This window comes from Hemitrygon akajei, chromosome 11, assembly GCF_048418815.1.
Source record: "Hemitrygon akajei chromosome 11, sHemAka1.3, whole genome shotgun sequence".
Taxonomy (NCBI): domain Eukaryota; kingdom Metazoa; phylum Chordata; class Chondrichthyes; order Myliobatiformes; family Dasyatidae; genus Hemitrygon; species Hemitrygon akajei.
In genome coordinates, this window is record NC_133134.1 from 43,482,281 (window position 1) to 43,504,874 (window position 22,594).

The 22,594-nt window shown below is 41.7% G+C and overlaps 1 protein-coding gene across 1 annotated transcript; it reads left to right on the forward strand.

The window, feature by feature from the left end:
• Positions 1-1,095: 1,095 nt before the first annotated feature.
• ndufb10 (NADH:ubiquinone oxidoreductase subunit B10) lies at positions 1,096-14,035 on the forward strand. Its single transcript, XM_073060727.1, has 4 exons — positions 1,096-1,297; positions 3,572-3,710; positions 4,746-4,885; positions 13,773-14,035. The coding sequence occupies exons 1-4, from the start codon at positions 1,150-1,152 to the stop codon at positions 13,868-13,870; spliced, it is 525 nt and encodes a 174-aa protein (XP_072916828.1). The 5' UTR covers positions 1,096-1,149; the 3' UTR covers positions 13,871-14,035.
• The last annotated feature ends 8,559 nt before the right edge of the window (positions 14,036-22,594 follow it).

The window sequence follows — 22,594 nt, forward strand, 5'->3', positions numbered from 1 at the left end:
ACCTCTGCTCCATTCAGCCAAAGTGGAATTTTCTGATGGCCAACTTTTTAAATTCCTATCCCCATTCTGATATATTAGTCTATGGCCTCATGAGGCCACTCTTAGGGTGGAGGTGCAACACCATCTAGCTAGCCTCCAACATGTTGGCATGAACATCGATTTCTCCTTCCGGTAAGTTTTTTCCTCCCTCTTTCATCTTCTTCTACTCTCCACTCTGGCCTCTTAACTTTTCTCCTCACTTGTCTATCATACCCCGAGTGCTTCTCCTTCTTCCCTTACTTCCATAGTCCACTCTCCTTAGCTATTGGATTCGTTCTTCTTGAGACCTTTATTTTTACTTTTCCACCTACCTGTCTTCACCTATCACCTTCTAGCTGGTCCTTCCCCTCAGAACCCCTCGCACCACCCCACCCGGCCACCTTTTTCTTCAGGTCTCTTCCTCCTTCCTTTCCAGTCCTGAGAAAGGGTCTCAGCCTGAAATGTATTCTTTTGGTCTTAATAACATAAGATCAGGAGAAAACTCATACTAATGACAATTGTGATTCTTCCTTTGTTTGGGAACACATTTATATATCAGAGAATGCAGAGATTCAGGTCTACAACTAAATTGGGAAAATGCCAGTGAGACCAGGTTAACTAGTTCAGGTGACATTTCAGAGAGTGGTTCCAATTTGATTTAACGTAATCAATGGAAAACAACGTCAGATTAAGATTTTTTAATATGGGGCTATAATTATTTCAGGAAATCTGATGATGGCTTCAATGTTGGCCTGTGTATTAAAACAGAAGGAATCGAGTTATATTTACTAGAGATGTAATGAAGATATAAATTGTGGAAACACTCAACAATTCAGACTACATCTGTGAAGAAAGATACATAAAATCCTTTAAAAGGGCGTAACATATACAGTAATCATCGCGTGGAATATGCACAGAAAAGTTGGCTTTACCTTCACCTTGTGCGTGTCTTTGGGCACAAGTGGCGCCATGTTGTGTGTGTCTTTGGGGTACAAGTGGCGCCATGTTGTGTGTGTCTCCGGGGCGTGAACGGCATTACGTAGTGCGTCATTTCGCATGAGCGGCGCTCCTTACGCGTGTGTAAGTGCGCCTGCGCGGTCTGGTCCTGGTTCCTTTACCAAGGTAGCAGCAATGCCTGAAGATTGGGACAAGGACGTTTACGAACAGCCTCCCAGCCGGACTCCGGTGGTGGACAAGCAGACCGCCCTGCCCAATCCTGCATTTATTGCTAGCAAGCTTTTTTACTATACGGTGGATTTACCGGTTACAACCTTCAGGGGTGAGTGAGGGTTGAATGTGGATGAGGCCGACTTCTCCTGCCCTGGGCCGGGGATGCCCTTCACTGAGCAGAAGTGTTTGCAATGGCACAACGAGTGTTAGCACCTGAAGCACACGCACCTTCAGTTCTAAAGCAGATGCTGGATGTCTCTTCAAGCAGAAAACGTTGGAAAGACTCAAACAGCGTCTGGGAGAGAGGAAGAAAAAACAGTTAACTTTTCAGTTTTACGGTTGTTCATTAGAATTCCAGCAATTTAATTTATAATGAAAGGGGGTTAATCCGTACTTTCTTGTCACATTGTAAATACCTTGTGCAACAGATGCTGGTGATTTCAGTTTCTATTGTAAATTTCAAAAATTTAATGTAAGCTTATTTTGTCCCGTGAGAATCAGAACAATGTTACATTTTTAAAAAGTCAACATCTGATTCCTTTCAGGTTTGACACTTGGGCTTTCTGGATGTGGACTGCAGTTTACTTTCTATTCACTTGTCAGTTTGTGTTCCGCCCCCTACCTTTTTATTATGTCTTCTGCCCTCTTTTTTTAAACCAGTGTTGAGGAGACATCCGCTCTTCATTTTCCACCATATATGCTGTCTGATCTGCTCTGTTCTTCCAGTATTTTGTATGTGTCGGTTGTGTTTTTTTTTATATGTCTCATTTCCACCTCCACCCCCCCCCCCCCCAGGTCTGATGATGGGCGCAACGGAGGGGGCCCCAGAACCAAGGAAATGTGTTGAACTGTTTTCCAAGAATGCTTCTTTGGAATGCTGCCATTGCCTGATGCTAATTACCTGTGAAAAGGTGGTGATGAGTTATCTTCTCAAACCACTTGGTAGGGCTAGGCTAGGCTTACCCTAACCCTAATGCAAGTAGTTGTGCAGTGATTTGAGCAATTAGACCTATTGACAGTAATTCCAAGTCTGGGAGGAATGGTGTGCAACTTATGGTGGGATGCTGCTCTTTTCCTTTGCAGTAGAAGTTTGGATTGGGAGAGATTTGGAAGTGTCGTGGTGAGTGACTGCAGTGCATTTTGAAATTGGTTCACAATGAACTGTCGGAGGGGTAAAGTGCACAATCATGGTAGTGGTCCTGATAATATGGGGCATCTTGACATTTTGGAACTGTATTCATCCAGGCACATGAAGAGCATCCCATTAAGCTTCTGACGTGTGCATTGAAGATGGTGAAAAGGCTGAGGGTGGTTGAGGAAATGATGGAAGCAAGCTCCAACTAAAGTTTTAACTTGCTTTTGTAGTTACAGTATTTGTGGAACTGGCCCAGTGGAGCTTCTGGGCAAGAGTGACCTCCATGATGTTGCTAATAGTGGAGTTAACAATAGTAATCCCTTAGATTGTAAAGGTTATGTGAATATAAGAATATAGATGCTGGAGAGGACTCTTCATCCCCTTGTTCCTGCTGTGCCACTTAAGATCATAAGTGACCTTTTAACTGCAGTGTCACTTTACCTTGTTGGAAATAGTTCTGGTCTGGCACTTCTGGGCTTTTGCTACTTCTCAGTCCATGCCTACAACTTTTGTCTTAAGTTTTGCTGCATGCAGGGAGACTGCAAGTTTGTCTATAATCCATAAAATAGATAGTCTTTTGGTTTATTATTTTGCTGCATTTCTGATGACCTTTGAGCCACTTAGAACTGAGAAAACAAACTCCTTTAATTGGTGGTTTTGACTATTTGATTTAAATATTGAATGAGGTAGAATTGATTGATAAAGCAGTCTCAGGAGCCATATCACTTGCTCCTGTAATTCTTTATGCCATTTCTCTCAACTGTGTGCTTAGGAAATATTATTATCCATCCCACTTTGATAATGGACTGAACAACTGTATCTCACCTGGCTTGAATCAAATACATTCCTTGTTTGTATCAAATATTCCAGCATTTGAAATCCTTTCTACAAAGGAGGCGGTTGCTGTCCTTCCATTATTAATGGTAAGCATTGTGTAGTTGCAGGTTGAACATTTCTGCATTCAGGTTATATCTTTCTTTTCAACATGAGCAGTACTGCTTAGAGTTTGTGACACCAAACTTGACTCATCTAAACAGCTTGTCTGACACTTCATAGTAATGGTTGAAGTTCAACCAAAGATTCATATGGAAACAGTCACCTAAACTGTTAACTGTTTTGTCCCCATGTATTCTGGTAAATACCAAAATCAACTGCAAATCCATTGATTAAGAAAAAAAATGTTTCCTTGAGAAATTTTGAATATGGACTTGCTTTAAAAAACTGAATGTGGTGTTTTTATTTTTGCAGAATGGGTGGAACGGCAACAACAAAAGAATAAATTTTACTACTACCATCAGAATTTCAGACGAGTGCCGGATTTGACAGACTGTCAGCTGGGTGATTACCTGTGCTATTATGAGGCAGAGATGCAGTGGAGAAGGGATTAGTACGTTCCTACTTTTTAATTTTAATTTTTAGTTTTGAAAGTACTGTTTTGCTGGTGAGACAAACATGGTTGTTCTTGTAGAAAGGAGACAAATGATGATTTCAGTAAAGTTATTCAGGTTGGTTTCCTACTCGCATATCAAAGTACACCAGGAACTAGAAAGTGTTTCCCTGAACTATTTCCTTCATTCTTCTGGCATGGGGTAGCCAATCTTTTGAAGCCCAGCAGAGAGGAAAGGAAACTGGACACTAGCAAAATTACAAGCATTTTATCTAGGTAGATACTCATAATCTCTGTAATTAATGTAGTGCCAGTAATTTTCAAGAAAGCCACTTCAAAAGGAATATTAGTGACTTTTTTTTCCCAACAGTTTACATGAGATCTGATTCTCCTGTGCATTCCTCCCTTGGTTTTGTCTTTGTTTCATTTTATTAATAACTTGTACCCTCTGTCTTTCTTGACTTGGTTAAGGTACCGATTGGAGCAAAGTAGTAAAATGACACCAGGATACAGTTACACAAATCCTGAAAATGAGCAGTACTGTTTAATGTAGAAAAAGGAGAGTTGAAAAATAGAAAAAGCTTATTAAATTTGTATTAAACTTCAACAGTTTTGTTGTGTTTTTTTTTAGTCCTTTTCTCAGCCCTCATTATTTTGGACCAAATCTGTGCTCTCCCTGAGCAGCATCTATTCAGCTAGAGGATTTGGGTTTCAGAGAATATACATGTTCTCCAACAAAGGGGGAAATCTATCATGCCTTATAAAGGTCAGGCCTATTGCTGGTTTCAGTTCTTCTTCATTGCTGTCTTTTATAGGTTGGGTTATGTGTGATTTTTGTTCTATATTTAATGTACTTAGTTCATTGAAAGTCAAAGCAAACAAGTAACTGAGTCTAGGGTTAAGCCATGGATCGACTTCTTGGAAATCAAATATTGAGTGATGGCTAAACCATGTAGAACATACCAAACCAGTAAATCTTCTAAAATCAAGTAAAACTGTTCCTTGTTTTAAATAAACCTGCACCTTTTACTTCAGCAAAGTCGATCAAGAAATTATTAAAATTCTCCAGGAGCGTCTGAGGGCCTGCCAGCAACGGGAAGGTAACAGCTACGTACAGAACTGCGCCAAAGAACTGGAGCAGTTCAAGGAAGCAGCTAAAGGCTACGAGTCAAGATGTAAGTAACTCTTACAGCGTAGTTATTTGAATGAAAATTCCAGTTTCATCTTTGGCTCAGCTCATTTGCTGAAATTTCCATTTCAGCCCTTTCTTCCAAAATAATGTTTGTCAGATGCATAATATTTATGCACAAGTGCAATGAAAATCCTACTTGCAGTGGCATCAGGTAGCATGAGGTACAGAACATCCTCAAGACACAAATTATTCACCTGTCCTCCCATATTCCAGTCAAGGTTCATAAACTTGCTCATTGAAGCCTAATGTCCAACTCCTTACCCATGCAGTTCTGTTCAGCTGTTAGGGTTGGCTATCAAGATTGTCTCTGAAAATATTTTTAAAAATTAAATAAGAAAAGAAAATACTGGGAAAACTGAGCAAGCCAGGCAGTATCTGTGAAATGAAGAAAAAGGCGATGTTTCAACTTTGTCACGCTTCATCTGAATGTTTGCTCTGATCTGGCAAGAAGACTATAAGACATAGCAACAGAGTTAAGGCATTTGTCCCATTAAGTCTCTTCTGCTGTTCCATCATGGCTGACTTATTATCCCTCTCAACCCCATTCTCCTACTTCTCCCTGTAATCTTTGACACCCTTACTAATGAACCTATTAGTCCACTTTAAATATACCCTGTCACTTGGCCTCCACATCTGTCTGTGCCAATGAATTCTACAGATTCACCACCCTCTGGCTAAAGAAATTCCTCCTCATATTAGTTCTAAAAGGATGACTTTCTATTCAGAGGCTGTGCCCTCTGGTTGTAGACTTCCCACTATGGGAAACATCCTCTCCATGTCCCCTCTTACTAGGTCTTTCAATATTTGATTGGTTTCAGTTAGATTCTCCCCCCCCCCCCCCCCCATTCTTCTAAACTGCAGTGAGTTCAGGTTTAGAGCCATAAAACACTCCTCATACAATAACCATTTAATTCCTGGGATCTTTCTCGTGACCCTCCTCTGGACGCTCTCCAATGCCGACATATCATTCCTTAGGTAAGGAACCCAAAATTGCTTATCAAGTTCAATCTGACCAATGCCTTTGTATAATAATTCTTGGTGTAAGAATTCTCTTTCCATATATAAATTATGATGAAATGTCCTCAACTAATCTTGGAAGTAATTTGAGAGTATTTCTGGTAGAATAAATTAACTCAAAGCTGAGAATGTTGTATTCATATTTTCAAAAGACTTTTGATAGAGTACCACTTAGTCTGATTAATGCATTGAATTGGGGCATGGATTATAAACCGGTTACTAGACAGAAGCAAAGATTGGGAATAAACAGGTTTTTCCAGAATGGCAAGTAGTTGAGATACTGCAGAATTAGTGCTTGTAACAGTGATTTGCAGGAGAGACTCGTGTGTCATATGCCCAATTTCCTGATGGTAACAAATTTGGCGGGATTGTTAACAATGAGGAGAATGTAAAAAGGCTTAAAGAGGAGGAAGACGAGCTGAGTGAATGAGAACATAATGTGGAAAAATATGAAGATTCATTTTTGGTGCAGAGAACAAAGCATAATATTTTAAAATCGCAGTATGCTACGAATTGTTCATTTTCAAAGGGATGTCCTTGTAAATAATTGAAAGCTAACTTACAGGTGCAACAATTAGTTAAGAGGGTCAACAGTATGTTAGCTTTTATTGCAAGAGATTTTGAGTAGGAATAAAAAGGAATTCTATAATTATATAGGCCATTGGTGAGAATGTACCTGGAGTATTGTGTATAGATTTGGTCTCTTTACATTTAAAAAAAAGATATATCTGCTTTAGAGTGATTACAGCAAAGAGCCTGGGAACCAGTTTAGCATCTAAAGGGTTTGCTGCATGAGGAGTCAGTGTGTATAGAGCCTGTATTCTCTAATTTAGACTGGGAGAAGAGCTTTTTGAAGCTTACAAAAATCAGACAGGGTTTGGCATGGCTGATGCAGAGAGGATGTTTCTCTTGGTATGAGGAGTTTAGAATTGGGTTGTAGTGATGTGCTACACACAGCGCTGAAATAACGACACGCAGTCGGTAAGTCGTTTCGAGACTAGTTTATTCAAGCTTGGCGGCGCTGGCATTTAATCCCTAGCGCCCGCCCCCTCCGGGCGGAAATGATGTCGGAGGTGCATCAGCAAAGTCTCTCCCTGCGCGCTGGCTATTTGTGAGCCGGTTCGCCTGTGCAGGAAGTGGGTCGCCACATAACCCCCCCCAGAACCGGTGATACACCCCCCAATGTCCACAGTCTGGATCAGCCTCTGTTTGGGAGGTCTGCCTCTGCACCGCGGTGCCTAAACCGCGACCGGCTGCACCAAGTCCACATGGGCTGGTTTGAGTTGGTCCACCGTGAAAACCTCCTCTTTCCCCCCAATGTCCAGAACGTACGTGGACCCATTGTTGTTGATCACCTTGAACGGCCCCTCGTATGGCCGCTGTAGTGTACAGTGTGCCGTACACCAACTTGGCCAATGAGGCGTGCAGATCCTCTTTGGGCGCTGTGCGAATTCCAAGCTGGACCCAGGGAAGCTCCCCAGTTAGGTCCTCTCAGGTGGGCCATGAGAGCCGACTTCAAGTGACGGTGGAAGCGTTCCACTAGTCCATTTGACTGTGGGTGGTAGGCAGTTGTATGATGTAGCTGCGTTCCCAGCAGGCTGGCCACAGCTGACCACAGGCTGGAGGTGAACTGGGCGCCTCTGTCGGAGATAATGTGGGCCAGTACCCCGAAGCGTGCTACCCAGGTTGCAATCAGTGCTCGGGCGCAGGAATCGGCAGATGTGTTGGTGAGCGGGACCGGCTCTGGCCACCTGGTGAACTGGTTTACGATAGTTAGGAGGTACCGTGCTCCTTGGGACGCTGGTAGGGGGCCCACGATATCCACATGAATGTGGTCGAACCTCCGGTGGGTGGGTTCGAACTGCTGCGGCGGGGCTTTAGTGTGCCGCTGCACCTTGGCTGTTTGGCACTGCGCGCACATTTTGGCCCATTCACTGACCTGTTTGCAAAGTCCGTGCCACGCAAACTTGCTGGAGACCACCCGAACGGTTTCCCTGATAGATGGGTGCGCCAAACCGTGCATGGAGTCGAAAACTCGCTGCCTCCAGACTGCCGGGACGATGGGGCGAGGTTGACCGGTAGCCACGTCACACAAGAGGGTCCTCTCACCTGGGCCTACAAGAAAGTCTTGCAGCTGCAAACCCGAGATTGCGGTCCTGTAGCTGGGCATCTCGTCGTCTGCCTGCTGCGCCTCTGCTAGTGCTGCATAGTCCACAAGGCCTGGACAGCTGGTCTGGAGAGTGCATCCACCATGATGTTGTCCTTTCCCGAGACATGCTGGATGTCCGTCGTGTACTCGGAGATGTAGGACAGATGTCACTGCTGGCGAGCCGACCAGGGATCGGACACCTTCGTGAACGCGAAGGTCAACCGTTTGTGGTCCGTGAACGTGGTGAACGGCCTGCCTTCTAAGAAGTACCTGAAATGCCGGATTGCCAGATACAGTGCCAACAGCTCCCGGTCGAAAGCACTGTACTTGAGTTTGGGTGGTCGTAGGTGCTTGCTGAAGAATGCCAGGGGTTGCCAGCGCCCCTCGATGAACTGCTCCAGCACCACATCGACTGCTGTGTCAGATGCGTCCACCATGAGGGCGGTCGGAACGTCCGTTCTGGGGTGCACCAGCATTGCGGCATCTGCCAAGGCTTCCTTGGCTTTAACGAAAGCAGCCGTGGCCTCCTCATCCCAAGTAATGTCCTTGCCTTTACCCGACATCAGGGTGTACAAAGGGCGCATGATATGGGCTGCTGAGGGGAGGAAACGGTGGTAGAAGTTCACCATACCAACGAACTCCTGCAGGCCTTTGACTGTGTTGGGCCGGGCAAAGTGGCGGATCGCATCTACCTTGCAGAGGTGTTGGCCCGTCTTTAGTAATCCTGTGGCCCAGGAAGTCGATGGCATCGAGACCGAACTGGCATTTGGCTGGGTTGATCGTGAGGACGAAATCACTCAGGCGGGAGTAGAGCTGGCGGAGGTGGGACAGATGCTCCTGACAACTACTGCTGGCTATAAGGATGTCGTCCAAATAGATGAACGCAAAGTCCAGGTTGCGTCCCACCGCATCCATTAGCCACTGGAACGTCTGTGTGGCATTCTTCAGGCTGAACGAGGTGATGAATGCTGTTTTGGGGATGTCTTCAGGGTGCACCAGAATTTGATGGTATCCCCGGACGAGGTCTACTTTGGAAAAGATTCTTGCCCCGTGCAGGTTTGCTGCAAAGTCCTGTATGTGCAGCACGGGATAGCAGTCTGGAGTTGTAGCCTAGTTCAGTCTGCGGTAGTTGCCGCATGGTCTCCAAACCCCGGCTGCTTTGGGCACCATGTGCAGGGAGGAGGCCCATGGGCTATCGGACCTCCGTACGATCCCCAATTCCTCCATCCTCTTGAACTCCTCCTTCGCCAGGCGGAGCTTTTCCGGGGGGAGTCTTTGTGCGCGGGTGTGGAGGGGTGGTCCCTGGGTCGGGGTGTGGTGCTGCACCCCGTCTCTGGGCATGGCTGCCGTGAACTGCGGTGCCAGAATCGATGGAAAGTCCGCCAGGATTCTGGTGAATTTGTTGTCCGACAGCGTGATGGAGTCCAGGTGTAGGGCCGGCAACTTGGCTTCACCCAGGGAGAACGTCTGGAAAGTCTTGGCATGTACCAGTCTTTTCCCTTGCAAGTCGACCAGCAGGCTGTGAGCTCACAAGAAGTCCACCCCCAGGAGTGGTTGGGCCACCGCAGCCAGTGTGAAGTCCCACGTGAACCGGCTAGCGCCGAACTGCAGCTGCACTGTGCGGGTGCCGTAGGTCCGTATCGTGCTGCCGTTTGCGGCCTCAGGGTGGGTCCTGGTTTCCCGTTGCGGGTGTCGTACCCCCTCGGGCAGGATGCTGATATCCACTCCGGTGTCAACCAAGAAGCAGCGTCCCGACTGTTTGTCCCAGACGTACAAGAGGCTGTCCTGGTGGCCAGCCACCATAGTCATTAGTGGCAGCTGGCCCTGGCCCTTGCAGGGCGTGCGACAACGGCGGGCTTCTGTGCCCCACCGCTGGTGGTAGAAACACCACTGTTCACTGGCCTCCTCACTCCTGCCTCTGTGTTGTGTGCGCCCCCCTGCCAGGCCTGGTCTGGTCTGCTGCTGGGAGCGTGGCCTGGTAATCTGACCGACGGACGCCACACTCTCCCTCTTGGCTTGCCACAGCATGTCTGCCCGGGCCGCCACCTTCTGGGGGTCGCTGAAATCTGCGTCAGCCAGCAGCAGATGTATGTCCTCGGGCAGTTGCTCTAGGAACACTTGCTCGAACATGAGGCAGGGCTTGTGTCCATCAGCCAGGGCCAGCATCTCGTTCATCAATGCTGACAGCAGCCTGTCTCCCAAACCGTCCAGGTGAAGCAGGCGGGCACCCCGCTCACACCATGAGAGGCCAAAGGTCTCAATGAGCAGCACTTTGAATGCTTCATATTTGCCTTCTTCCGGGGGTGACTGTATGAAATCTGCAACCTGGGCAGCCGTCTCCTGGTCAAGGGCACTCACCACGTGGTAGTAACACGTGGAATCAGATGATATCTGCCGAATCTGGAACTGGGCTTCTGCTTGGCTAAACCACACGCGTGGTCACAGCGTCCAGAAAGTCGGCAGTTTTAGTGAAACTGTGTGAACAGATGAAGAGTCGGTCATCTTTGGTCCAAATCCCGTCTGGACCGTCGGGGTCACCAATGTAGCGATGTGCTACACACAGCACTGAAATAACGACGCGCAGTCGATAAGTCGTTTCGAGACTAGTTTATTCAAACTTCACGGCGCTGGCTTTTAATCCCTAGCGCCTGCCCTCTCCGGGCGGAAATGACGTCAGAGGTGCATTACCAAAGTCTCCCCCCGCGCGCTGGCTATTTGTGAGCCGGTTCGCCTGCGCAGAAAGTGGGTCGCCACAGGGTCATGGTTTCAGACCAGTTTGAGCAGTGTAAATGGAGATGAGAAATACCTTCAACCAAAGGATAATGAATCTGTGGAATTCCCTATGGTGGTGGGGGGGGGGGGGTGGGTGTGGTGTTGCAGAGACTTTATCATTGTGTTTATAGATTTCTGAATATTATGGGAGTCGAGGTGTATAGCGATAGTGCAGGAGAGTGGTATTGAGGTAGAGGATTGGTCATTATGTCGATGGAGGTAAAGAAATTCAAAGGACCAAATTACTTATTTCTTCCCCTAACTCTGATATCCTTATTTGAAGTTTGATTTCTCACTTTCTTTCCATTGATGCTGCTCAACCTGCTTTGTAGTATTTTAATTTTTTTAACTGTTACTCTTGTGACTTCGCTTCACATTTTTCTAGCCTCCTTTGTCTGAATTAGTTTAGTCCTTGACACTTGATACATCGAACATCTCTGTAAAGTAATTGTTTGAGATTTGGCTTTGCTAATTCTGACCTCCTGCTTGCTCCTCTGATTTTCTTTAAAAATCCTTCCTATGTTGATGATTATGACTTTAATTGCATACTCCTGGTGTGGTGTCACCACTGGCCTGTACAATTACAGTATGTTAATTCCCCTTCTCAAATTTTCTTAAAAGCTAGTGTACTATTTGCTATTCTAGCTGATTATCATTGCACCTGGATATTGGCTTGCAACACAAATTCTTTCCATTAGCTCTAGGTCATTTATCTTAATGCCCTTTTATAGATCTATATTAATATTTTTGAGAAAGCTCCAATTAAACATCATATCTTTTGTTGGAACTGAGAGTGTTAGACCAGTTGTATAAAATAGTATTGAATCTTGTGTAGCAAAGTCTTTCTGAGCATCCAAATTGGTATACCCTGCTGAAATATGTACTTGAACTTGCTCACATGGAGTAATTTTTTTCAATATATTGTAACTAGGTTTGCAGTGGTGTAGTGGACAGTACAGGAGGTTTCAATATTACAAAAGGATTTAAATGAACTAGAGAAATAGGGTAAGGAATAACAGATGGAGTTTAACTTGGACAAATTGAAATGTTGCATTTTGGAAGTCCCACTAGAGTGGGACTTGCACAGTAAATGCTAGTCCCCCAGAGAGTGTTGTAGAATAGGTAGACCTAGGGTATAGATACATAGTTTCCTGAAAGTGGTGCCACAAGAAGATTAGTGAAGAAGGCAAACACACAAAATGCTGGAGGAACTCAATAGGTCAGGGTCATCTATGAAAATGATTAAATAGTCAATGCTTCTGGCCAAGACCCATCATAAGGACTGGAAAGGAAGTGAAAAAAGGCCTTTATTGGTCATTATATTGAGCACAGGATTGCAATGACTAGACATTTTTCTTTGGAGCAATAAAATCAGAGAGATAAATACCTTAGAGATAAGTAAAATCTTGAGAGGCACAGTAGGGGCATCTAAAACTAGAAGAGAGAAGGAAAACATTTAAAATGGATGTGAAGGACAACTTTTTGTGCACATTGGGTGGTGGGTGTATGGAATGAGCTACCGGAGGAAGCTGTAGACAAGTATGATTAGAGCTATTTAGAGATTTGGACAGGTGCATGGATTTTAGAAATAAAGGTTTAGAGCAGGGGTTCCTAACCTGGGATCTATGGACCCCTCAGTCAATGGTAGGAGTCCATGGCATAAAATTGATTGGAGTGCCCTGGTCTAGAGGGATATATAGACTAAATTCAGGCAAATAGGACTAGCTTAGATTGACATCCTGCATGGTATGGATGAGTTAGGCTTGGAGGGTCTGTTTCCATGGTGTATGACACTATATAGCAGCCTTTTCTAGTTTGAAATCATACATACACTTTACTAAAAGATATCGAAGTTGAAAATGAAAAGTATACCGTAGATTTCGCACTACGGAGCGCACCTGATTAAAAGCCGCTGGCTCTAATTTTAGAAAGAAAATCAATTTTGTACTTGTACAAGCCGCACCGGATTTTAGGCCGCACCGGATTTTCGGCCGCAGGTGTCCCACGTTGTAATATGAGATATTTACACAGAAAGATATTACACGTGAGGATTTTTTAACTTTTAATTAAATCCATATGGTAACATAAACAAATACATATTGCAAATGCTTTTTTTCGAACCGTGCCAGTAACGCGGCTACTTTTAAATATACATACGTATCGGTAACACACAAATTACGTTGCGTATACTTTTTTACTGAACAACATTCCAATATCCTAACGACTGGTAAAAAATATATATACTGCAGCCTACCGGGAAAAATTATTGATCGCCTTTAACTTAAAAGCAGCGTTTTCGCTCGGGTAATGTGCTCCCCCCCACCTTCCCGTTTATCGCAAACCGGTATTTCCCACAAGACGCGGCGAAACCGGATGTGATGTCATAGTATCCCGGGATGTACAGAAAACAAATAGATAGATAGATACTTTATTCAACTAGAAAATACTAACAAATGAATTACTAAGCGAAAATATTATAAACTAAATAACTGCCATAAAGGCAGCACAATGCTTTTCTTTGAGTGTTTTCCATGTTGATGAGGGTGAGTACAAATGACTGATTTACAATAATTTAATTGTGAAAGTGCGCTTGATTTATCGTACAATTTCATTGGACCTCTGTGAACTACTCATCAATTTTATTGGTCTACTTTTACGAGGCAAAATGTTTTTGGCGGCATGAAAAAAAACCATGCATTAGCCGCACCGTAGTAAAGGCCGCAGTGTTCAAAGCTGTTCAAAATGTGGGAAAAAAGTAGCGGCTTATAATCCGACATCTACGGTAATTTATTGGAAGAATTTCTTGCAGTAGATAACTAGATGTGCCATGTTTCTTTTCCACTTTTTCCCCTTGAGGTGCATATAAATAGTTGAGTAGATGGAATTTTTTAAATTACATTTCTTTGCTGATGGGTTTCCCTTCTTCTTTTAGATGGTGATCTTGGGGCTTATGCTAGTTCCAAAAAATGTCTAATGAAGCAGAAACATCGAATGATCGAGGAAAGAAAACAGGCAAAAGCTGATGCATAAGAGCACTTGCCAAGCATGTCTGTAGTCATTTTTAAATGAAATTTGTGTTAACCATCACTTATGTATAGTCTGAATATGTTCAAATTGTGCAGAATGATTAAATTCCACATGAATGTGATTAAGATACATGGACCTTCTAGATAATAAATGATGTCTAAACTGTAACCTATGTTTGTCAATACTTTGGATGTTTTGGTCCTAATGACCCTCAGAAAATGCAGGTATTACGAGGGGTGATTGATAAGTTCATGGCCTAAGGTAGAAGGAGTCAATTTTAGAACACCAAGCACATTTCTTTTTCAACATATTTTTCATCTTCTATATTTACACACAGTCCAGCGGTCGTGGAGCATATGGATCTTGGACCTCCAGAAAGTGTCCACTGCAGGGGTGATTGATAAGTTTGTGGCCTAAGGTAGAAGGAGATGAGTTTTCCAGCTCTCGTTACATGCAGGTGCAGTTCAACTCTGATTATGCAGAAAGTTTGAAGTTAATAACTCATCAGGGGGTGAGTTCATGGCCTAAGGTGGAATGAGATAAGTAATTGGTTTAGAGTAACCTGATCAGCAAAGTAAATTATTACAATGTTAACTATTGGTAGAAAGCTGCTATATTCTATATTTAGAGTTTGGGTGGCCATATGCTATTTTTCTTGAGGTTTTTATCTTTATTCTATAAAAACTCGTCAGATGTTGAAACTTAAATTTCTTCAGCTACTGTCCACCTTGCATATTACTTTGTCCAGCTTCCTTCTAGATACCAATGAGCGTGATTTTAAATTTGGTTTTGGAGAGAAAGGTATGGCTCTACAACTGGTATTTTAAACTTTAGATGAACAATTATTGGGCTGGAATCCATAATTAACTGAAGTAAACAAGAAGTTGGCATCCATCATTAAGGATCCACATGCCATCCTGAAAACAAACACTCATTGTTTTAGAAACTGTTACTTCCCCTCTACCATTTCTGAAAAGTCCATGAATTGATGAACACTACCTCTCCTTTCTGCACTACTTTAATACTTTTGTAATTTAATAGTATTTTAATGTACTGCACTGCTGCTGCAAAGCAACAGATTTTACAATGTATTCCAATGATAATAAATCTGATTCTGAGACGGATTAGCAAATTGTGAGAACACAGCAAACAGCCAGCAAAGAAGTGTGTAGGGAAAATTAGGTCATCAACATTGGTAGAAAAATTAAAAAGGAGCAAATTATTAAAACAAGGATTATCCCTTTCTACAGCTTTCAGTGGTAGAAAGGGATGAAACAACAAAGATTGGCATGAAGTTATTGAAGTAAATAGGATGTCGAGGGATGTTAGCATGTCTTGCAAAGGGAAGTTTTTATACAATTCTAAACAATGCTGGTGAGACCACAGCTCAAGTCCGTTTTTGTTATCTTTAATGAAGGATAAATTTGCATTGGAGGTAATGGAGAGAAGGTTCACTTGACTAATTCCTGGGCTGAAGGGGTTGAGAATTGGGGGTTCAACATATTGGATTCATTAGAGTTCAGAAAAATTATGAGTGATTTTATTGAAACATTCAAGATCTTGGTTATGGACAGAACAGAGGCCCTAGTCAAGCTATCTAGAATTTGTGGCCTAGCTTCAGAACTAGGCATCACACAATTCAGATGAAGGGGAGGCATTTCTCAAAAAATCATAACTATGGGTTTCTCTACCTCAGAGGCTGGTCTGCCATTCCATCATGGCTGAATCTAGATCCCACTGCAAGACTATAAAACATAGGAACAGAATTAGGCTAGGTAGACTAACATTCAAGGTAGACTGACGTTTATTCTGTATGGAAATCAAGGGCCAAGGGGATAGAGTAGAAAACTGATAGTAGTTGGATGCATCCTTTTCACATACCACCTTCCAAACACTGCAGTAACATTTCCAGATGCCATTTTAAAAATTGTTAAAATCCTACCATTTCTTCTGGACTTGCATTCCAGTTGCCAGCATCCTACACATTCACAATATTCTTTGGCACCTGCCTCACAGCTACCTTCCAACCCTGCTCTGTAGTTTCTCAGGTTTGATCAATTGCATCCCCCATACAAGTCACTATTTGACTGACCTGCCAAGCTTTACCTCAGTATACTAATATACTTATTGCCAACTCAAGATTCTGCAGATACTAAAAATCCAGAGCAACACTCACACAAAATACTGGAGCAATTCAGCAGGTCAGCTAGCATCTATGGAAATGTTGACTGTTTATTCATTTCCATAGGTGCTGCCTGACCTGAGTTCCTCCAGCATTTTGTAGGTGATAGTTTTAATTATTTTGTAAATTAAAATCATCACATAAAGGGACCAATGGACCTCTTGTTAACAAAATCAGATTTTCATGTATTTTATACCCAAATCATGGGATCAAACATCATGCAGCAGAGATGAAAGAAAATATTTTCTTTTAAAATTTCCCTAGTCTTAGAATAGATTTTCAAAGTTATGATACTCTCCTGGAGATGTTATCTCAACTTAAATGATCCAGATTTAATGTGGCCTGTATGGAGTGTGCAAATCATAAGCATTGGAGATTCTGCAGATGCTGAAAATTGTATGTGGCATGTATTTCCACCTCTACAACTCAAATGTGAATGGATAGGGTAATTGGCCACTGTAAATTGCCTCAAATGTATAGTCCATTATGGAATTTGGGGAGAATTTAGAGCAATTAAAGAATGTAAGAGGAGGAAGTAATGTAGGACTAATGTAAACTGAATGGTCAACAGAGTCTCAAAGGGCCCCTTTATATCCTGTATCCACTCCATGACATTTATAAAGTCCTTGAATGAAATCCATAAGAGCTGAAGATTAATAAGTCTACATCTCAACAAAGTCATTTTTTTGGTAGTTGTAATTTTCCTCAGTCACACCCTCCCACTATCAATTCCAAATTTATGCAGCCATTCTTGGATTTTAATTGTATCCTCTATATTGAAAGGCTTAACTATCTGCTTAATTCATCTGCCTGCTCCTTTGTTTCCATCATTAATTCCCAGCCTTATTTTGTTTAGTATGTGCTTTTTTTTAAAAATATATAAACTTTTTCTGATACAACTGATATCTCTTTAGTTTTTCCTCCTTTATACCCTTGTAGTCATTTGGTGCTTTTCTAAATTTCTGCCCAATCATATGACCTGCTATCCATCATTGTATAATCACATAATCATATTAGGTCACTCCCTCAGTCTTGTTCACTGCAAGAAGCCCAGCCTATCCGCTTTCTTCTTTCTTAAAATTCTCTAATCCAGACATATAAATCAATATTCCCCTGCACCATCTCCAACACAATCACATCTGTCCCTAATTGATCCACTCATTAAATTTCTGCTACTCCATCACAACTAACTGTTTCTTTAACTGAATGCGCTGGTTTACTTAAGTTAATGTTTTCTGGCCTAATAATTGTTCATTTAGTTTAAAGTGCTGTTCGTAGACCCATACCTTTCTCCCCCGAACCAAATTTAAAATCATGCTCATTGGCTGTCTAGGAGGCTGGACAAATATGTAAGGTGGACAGTAGCTGGGGAAAGTTTCAACAACTGACTTCATGTTTATTCAGTAAAGATAAAACCTCAAAAAATGGCACTTAGCCATCCAATCTACCTCTATACAATTTTCCAGCCTTCTACCATACCTATGCCATCTTCAACTTTAAGGGAGGTTAAATAAACAAAAGGAAACTGCAGGGTTGTGATTCACCAGTAAATGTTGTAACAGAAATGAACACACAATGCACCACCTGCAATAAATGAGTAATGTAATAAGTGAGAGGCGACATGGTAGTTAGCACAACAGTTTATAGTGCAGGCAACCCGGGTTAAATTCCCCTTGACCATGTGGGTTTCTTCCATAGTCCAAAGATGTTCTGGTTGGTGGGTTGATTGGTCATTGTAAATTGTCCTGTGACTAGGTTATGATTGGGGGGGGGGGGGGGGGGGAGAGAGAAGAAAGAGTAGTGGACAGTTTGGTTTGAAGGGCCTATTGCACATTGTATGTCAATAAATAATTAAATGGAGCTTCAGCAGGTTTGCAGATCAATAGAATACATTGAATTCTACATTGCACAATAAAGATGAACATACATAAACCAAGGAACTTGTATGGATCATAAGGATGCTGATGCAGGGCACCTAGTCACGGATCTATTACAAAATACAATCTATAAAATAATTGTTTTTTATTGAAGTGTTTGCAAATTCAATAACTGCCATTCAACTAAAATAATCACATGAAAATTCAGAGCCAAAAACCATGGAGCAATGCAGATAGGCATTTTCTGGAGCAAACGAAGGCAGGGTCTAAGCGACAGCCATTAGTTAGACTCAGGAAAGGGAGAACAGATTTGTGGACTGGAAATAGTTTATTTAGCAGGTCCTTAAAGCCATGCCACCCGATTAACCCTAGCCTATTAACAGGACAATTTACAATGACCAATTAACCTACCCAGTACGTCTTTGGACTGAAGGAGGAAACTGGAGCACCCAGAATAAACCCATACATTCCACAAGGTGGACACAAACTCCATACAGAGGATGCCAGGATTGAACGCTGAGCTGTAATAGTGCTGCCCAAAAAGGAGTAAAGAAACATAACAAGAGAGAGTAGACCCCTATGCTATGTATTGTTACGTATTCAGGCAACAATAATTATAGATGAGTTAGACGAAGGGTTTTTATAACAAATAACACGTTTATTAAACACTGATAACAAACCCCCTTCAAATGTAAACAAACCCAAACAATGGTCCGAGCTCAGCTGCTGGCAGCTGGTCAGACAGTTCTTAATAGCTTTGCAGTCTCAAACAGTCTTTAAAGTAGTATTAAAAAAAACAGTTCTCCAAAGCGAATTGCCGAATGAAAACAGTTCAAAGAACGATATGCCGACAGTTCAAAAGCTCACGGTACTTTTAAAAGGAGAGACTTTTTAAAGCGATGTAAATTCTCTTCCACGTCGATGTCCTTCGATTCCCAGCATCGAACTCCCACGTCGAATTTTATTAAATATAACAACTTAAAATGACTGACCTTCCTTCCACAATATTCTCAATCTCCCGCTTTTTCCAGCGGAGACTATCGTGAGAATAGTAAACGAAATCCTTCCGAATGAGGATCACACAAGGTCGAAGTCAATCCATCGAAAATCGATTCTTCTCTTCACTCTCCATTAGCAAAGAAACCGTTGGCTCTGACCTTTTAAACTTTAGGCATTATATAAAACTTCATTTTTAACTAAACTGCGTCATCACATTAAATCACACAGTAACATGAAGTCATCTTGGCAAATCCAGCCACGAACTGCCCCACCTGACAGGGTGGGTCTTCCTTTTATACCCTGTAGAAAAAACCTGTCACATGACCTCTACTGGCGGGAAAATGACATCACTCCACCATTACCTCATGTCCAGTACAACTTCAACCCCAGTCACGTGACAAGGGTACCACTGTCACGTGTCACGGGTACGTAACACCTCCCTCCAAAAAAAAACATTTTTGGTCTGTCAAGAACAAAAATTTTAACAATTACTTACAAGAAAAAAAACAAATGTATAAATCATATAACATACACAATATACAATACAGTAGGAGTGTTACAATAAAAAAAAACCACTCCTAAAAAAAACATTGTACATTCAACATCGAGATAGACAATCAGCAACCACATTATCTTTACCTTTAATATGAGTTATCACAATATTGTACTCTTGTAACATCAAACTCCAATTTAACAATCTTCTGTTTTTGTTTTTCATCTTACTCAGAAAAACTAACGGATTATGATCAGTGTAAACAATAAGTGGTTTTTGAGTTGTACCAACATATACCTCAAAATATTCCAAAGCCAAAACAAGAGATAACAATTCTTTCTCTATTGTTGAATAGTTTCTTTGATGCTTATTAAATTTCTTAGAAAAGTAAGCTACTGGATGATCAACCTCATCACCCTCATTCCTTTGCATCAATACTGCTCCCGCAGCTTCATCACTAGCATCTACAGCTAATGAAAAAGGTTTTTCAAAGTCAGGTGCCTTAAGCACAGGTTGTTCACATATCATTGTTTTCAATTTTTCAAATGCTTCCTGACAAAACATCGTCCATACAAACTTTACATTCTTCTGCAGAAGATTAGTTAATGGAAGGGCAACATTAGCAAAATTCTTACAAAATTTTTGATAATATCCTACCATTCCCAAAAACCTTCTGAGAGTTTTTTTCCCCGTTGGAGTGGGAATTTCTAAAATTGCCTGAACTTTTGCCTGAACAGGAGCTACCTTACCTTGACCTACAACATAACCAAGGTAAGTCACAGTAGCATGTCCAAATTCACTCTTGGCTAAATTAATAGTCAAGTTAGCTTTTGAAAGCTTTTCAAACAATTTCTCCACCGCAATAATGTGTGCTTCCCAAGTATCATTTCCTGTCACTAAATCATCAATATAAGCATCAGTATCTTTCAAACCCTGAATCACAGAATTAATCATCCTCTGAAAAGTACCTGGGGCATTCTTCATCCCAAATGGAAGAACATTATACTCATATAACCCAGATGGAGTTACAAATGCAGAAATCTCTCTACCTTTGTCCGTTAATGGAACACACCAATACCCTTTCAATAAATCAATCTTTGTAAGGAACTTTGCTTTCCCAACTTTATCTACACAATCATCTACTCTAGGAATTGGATATGCATCTGTTTTCGTTACAGCATTCACCTTCCTATAGTCCGTACAAAACCTAATACTACCATCAGGTTTTGGCACCATAACACATGGCGAACTCCAATTCGAGTTAGAATGTCTAATAATATCATTCTCTAACATGTATTCAATTTCTTTCTCAGCAAGTTCACATTTTTCCATGTTCATCCTATATGGATGTTGTTTAATAGGTTTGGCATCTCCAACATCTACATCATGTGAAGCTATAGTAGTCCTTCTCGGAACATCTGGAAACAAATCCTTATACTTAAAAATCAATTCCTTCATCTGTTGTTTCTGCTCTAGCTGTAAATGTGCTAATTTCTCATCCATATTTTCCAAAATAGTCGAATTAGGTAACCTAACAGAAACAATGTTAGATTTAGAATGAAAGTCAGATGAATCATCTATCATGTTCCCAGTTAAATCCAACTCATTCTCACTAACCACAACAGTCACAGTATCAGATTGTTTCTCAAAATATGGTTTAATCATATTTATGTGGCAAAGTTGTGTTGACCTTCTACGATCTGGAGTTTTTATTACATAATCCACATCATTAACTCTAGACACAATTTCATAAGGTCCATGAAATCTAGCTTGTAAAGGATTTGTCTGCACTGGGAAAAAAACCAACACCTTATCTCCAGGCTTAAACATCCTCATCCTAGCTTCCTTATCATACCAAGTCTTCATTTTCTCCTGAGCCAACTTTAAATTTTCCTTGGCTAAGCTACAAGCTTTATGTAACCTGTCCTTAAATTTCAAAACATAGTCCAACAAATTAGTATGCACTTCCTTACTAATCCATTGTTCCTTCAATAAAGCTAAAGGTCCTCTAACTCTATGCCCAAACACAAGTTCAAATGGACTAAAACCTAAAGATTCCTGTACCGATTCCCTTACTGCAAATAAAAGTAAGTTTATACTCTCATCCCAGTCACTTTCATTCTCCACACAATATGTCCTAATCATATTCTTGAGAGTAGAATGAAACCTCTCCAAGGCACCTTGCGATTCTGGATGGTATGCAGACGAAATGATTTGCTTAGCTCCCAATTTATAAACTATCTGTTGAAACAATCCAGACATAAAATTACTACCTTGATCAGTTTGTATTTCCTTAGGCAATCCAAAATAAGTAAAGAATTTTATAAGAGCCTTCGTCACAGTTTTAGCTTTTATATTCCTAAGTGGTACTGCCTCTGGAAACCTAGACGAAGTACACATGATAGTCAACAAATACTGATAACCAGTTTTTGTCTTTGGTAATGGACCAACACAATCTACAATAACCTTAGAAAACGGTTCACCGAATGCTGGAATAGGTTGTAATGGAGCTACTGGTGTAACCTGATTTGGTTTACCCACAATTTGACAAGTATGGCACGTCTTACAAAACATCGCCACATCTTTTCTTAAACCAGGCCAGTAAAAATGTTTTAAAATCTTGTCCACAGTTTCCCTTACCCCTTGATGTCCACCTAAAGGCACACTATGAGCTAAAGTCAAAATCTCATTCCGATAAACTTTAGGAACAACTACCTGGTAAACAACATTCCATTCCTCACTTGCAGGAATTGTAGGCGACCTCCACTTCCTCATCAACACTCTTTTTTCCAAGTAATATCCTACTGACACCTTCTCCATTTCACTACCTAGTAAAGCTTGTTCCCTTAATTTTACAATCTCAGGATCTCTATTCTGCTCTGCTATCATCTCCTTCCGAGACAGAGATAAATCTTCATAGTCAGACTTACTCCCAGAACCTTGTTCAAACAACGAAGGTAAGAAAGTCTCTGACACATCCTCAAAACTCACATCCGGAGTTGAACAGTCATGAGTAACAACCTCATTCTGCACATCAATCTTTTTAGCCATAGCTCTAGTCACAACACAAGAAGAATCTGTGTTAGAATTCACCTCAGGTACCTCTGATTCCATTGTTAAATGCACTTCAGGAAAAACTTGTCCACCTGCCAAGTCATTACCTAACAATAAAGAAA

Bases quoted from the DNA above. Each gene is read 5' to 3' on its own strand.
- ndufb10 (XM_073060727.1), top strand. From the start codon at position 1,150: ATGCCTGAAGATTGGGACAAGGACGTTTACGAACAGCCTCCCAGCCGG. The intron at 3,711-4,745 runs GTACGTTCCTAC...CTTTTACTTCAG, and splicing joins ATGCAGTGGAGAAGGGATTA to CAAAGTCGATCAAGAAATTA. The intron at 4,886-13,772 runs GTAAGTAACTCT...TTCTTCTTTTAG, and splicing joins TAAAGGCTACGAGTCAAGAT to ATGGTGATCTTGGGGCTTAT.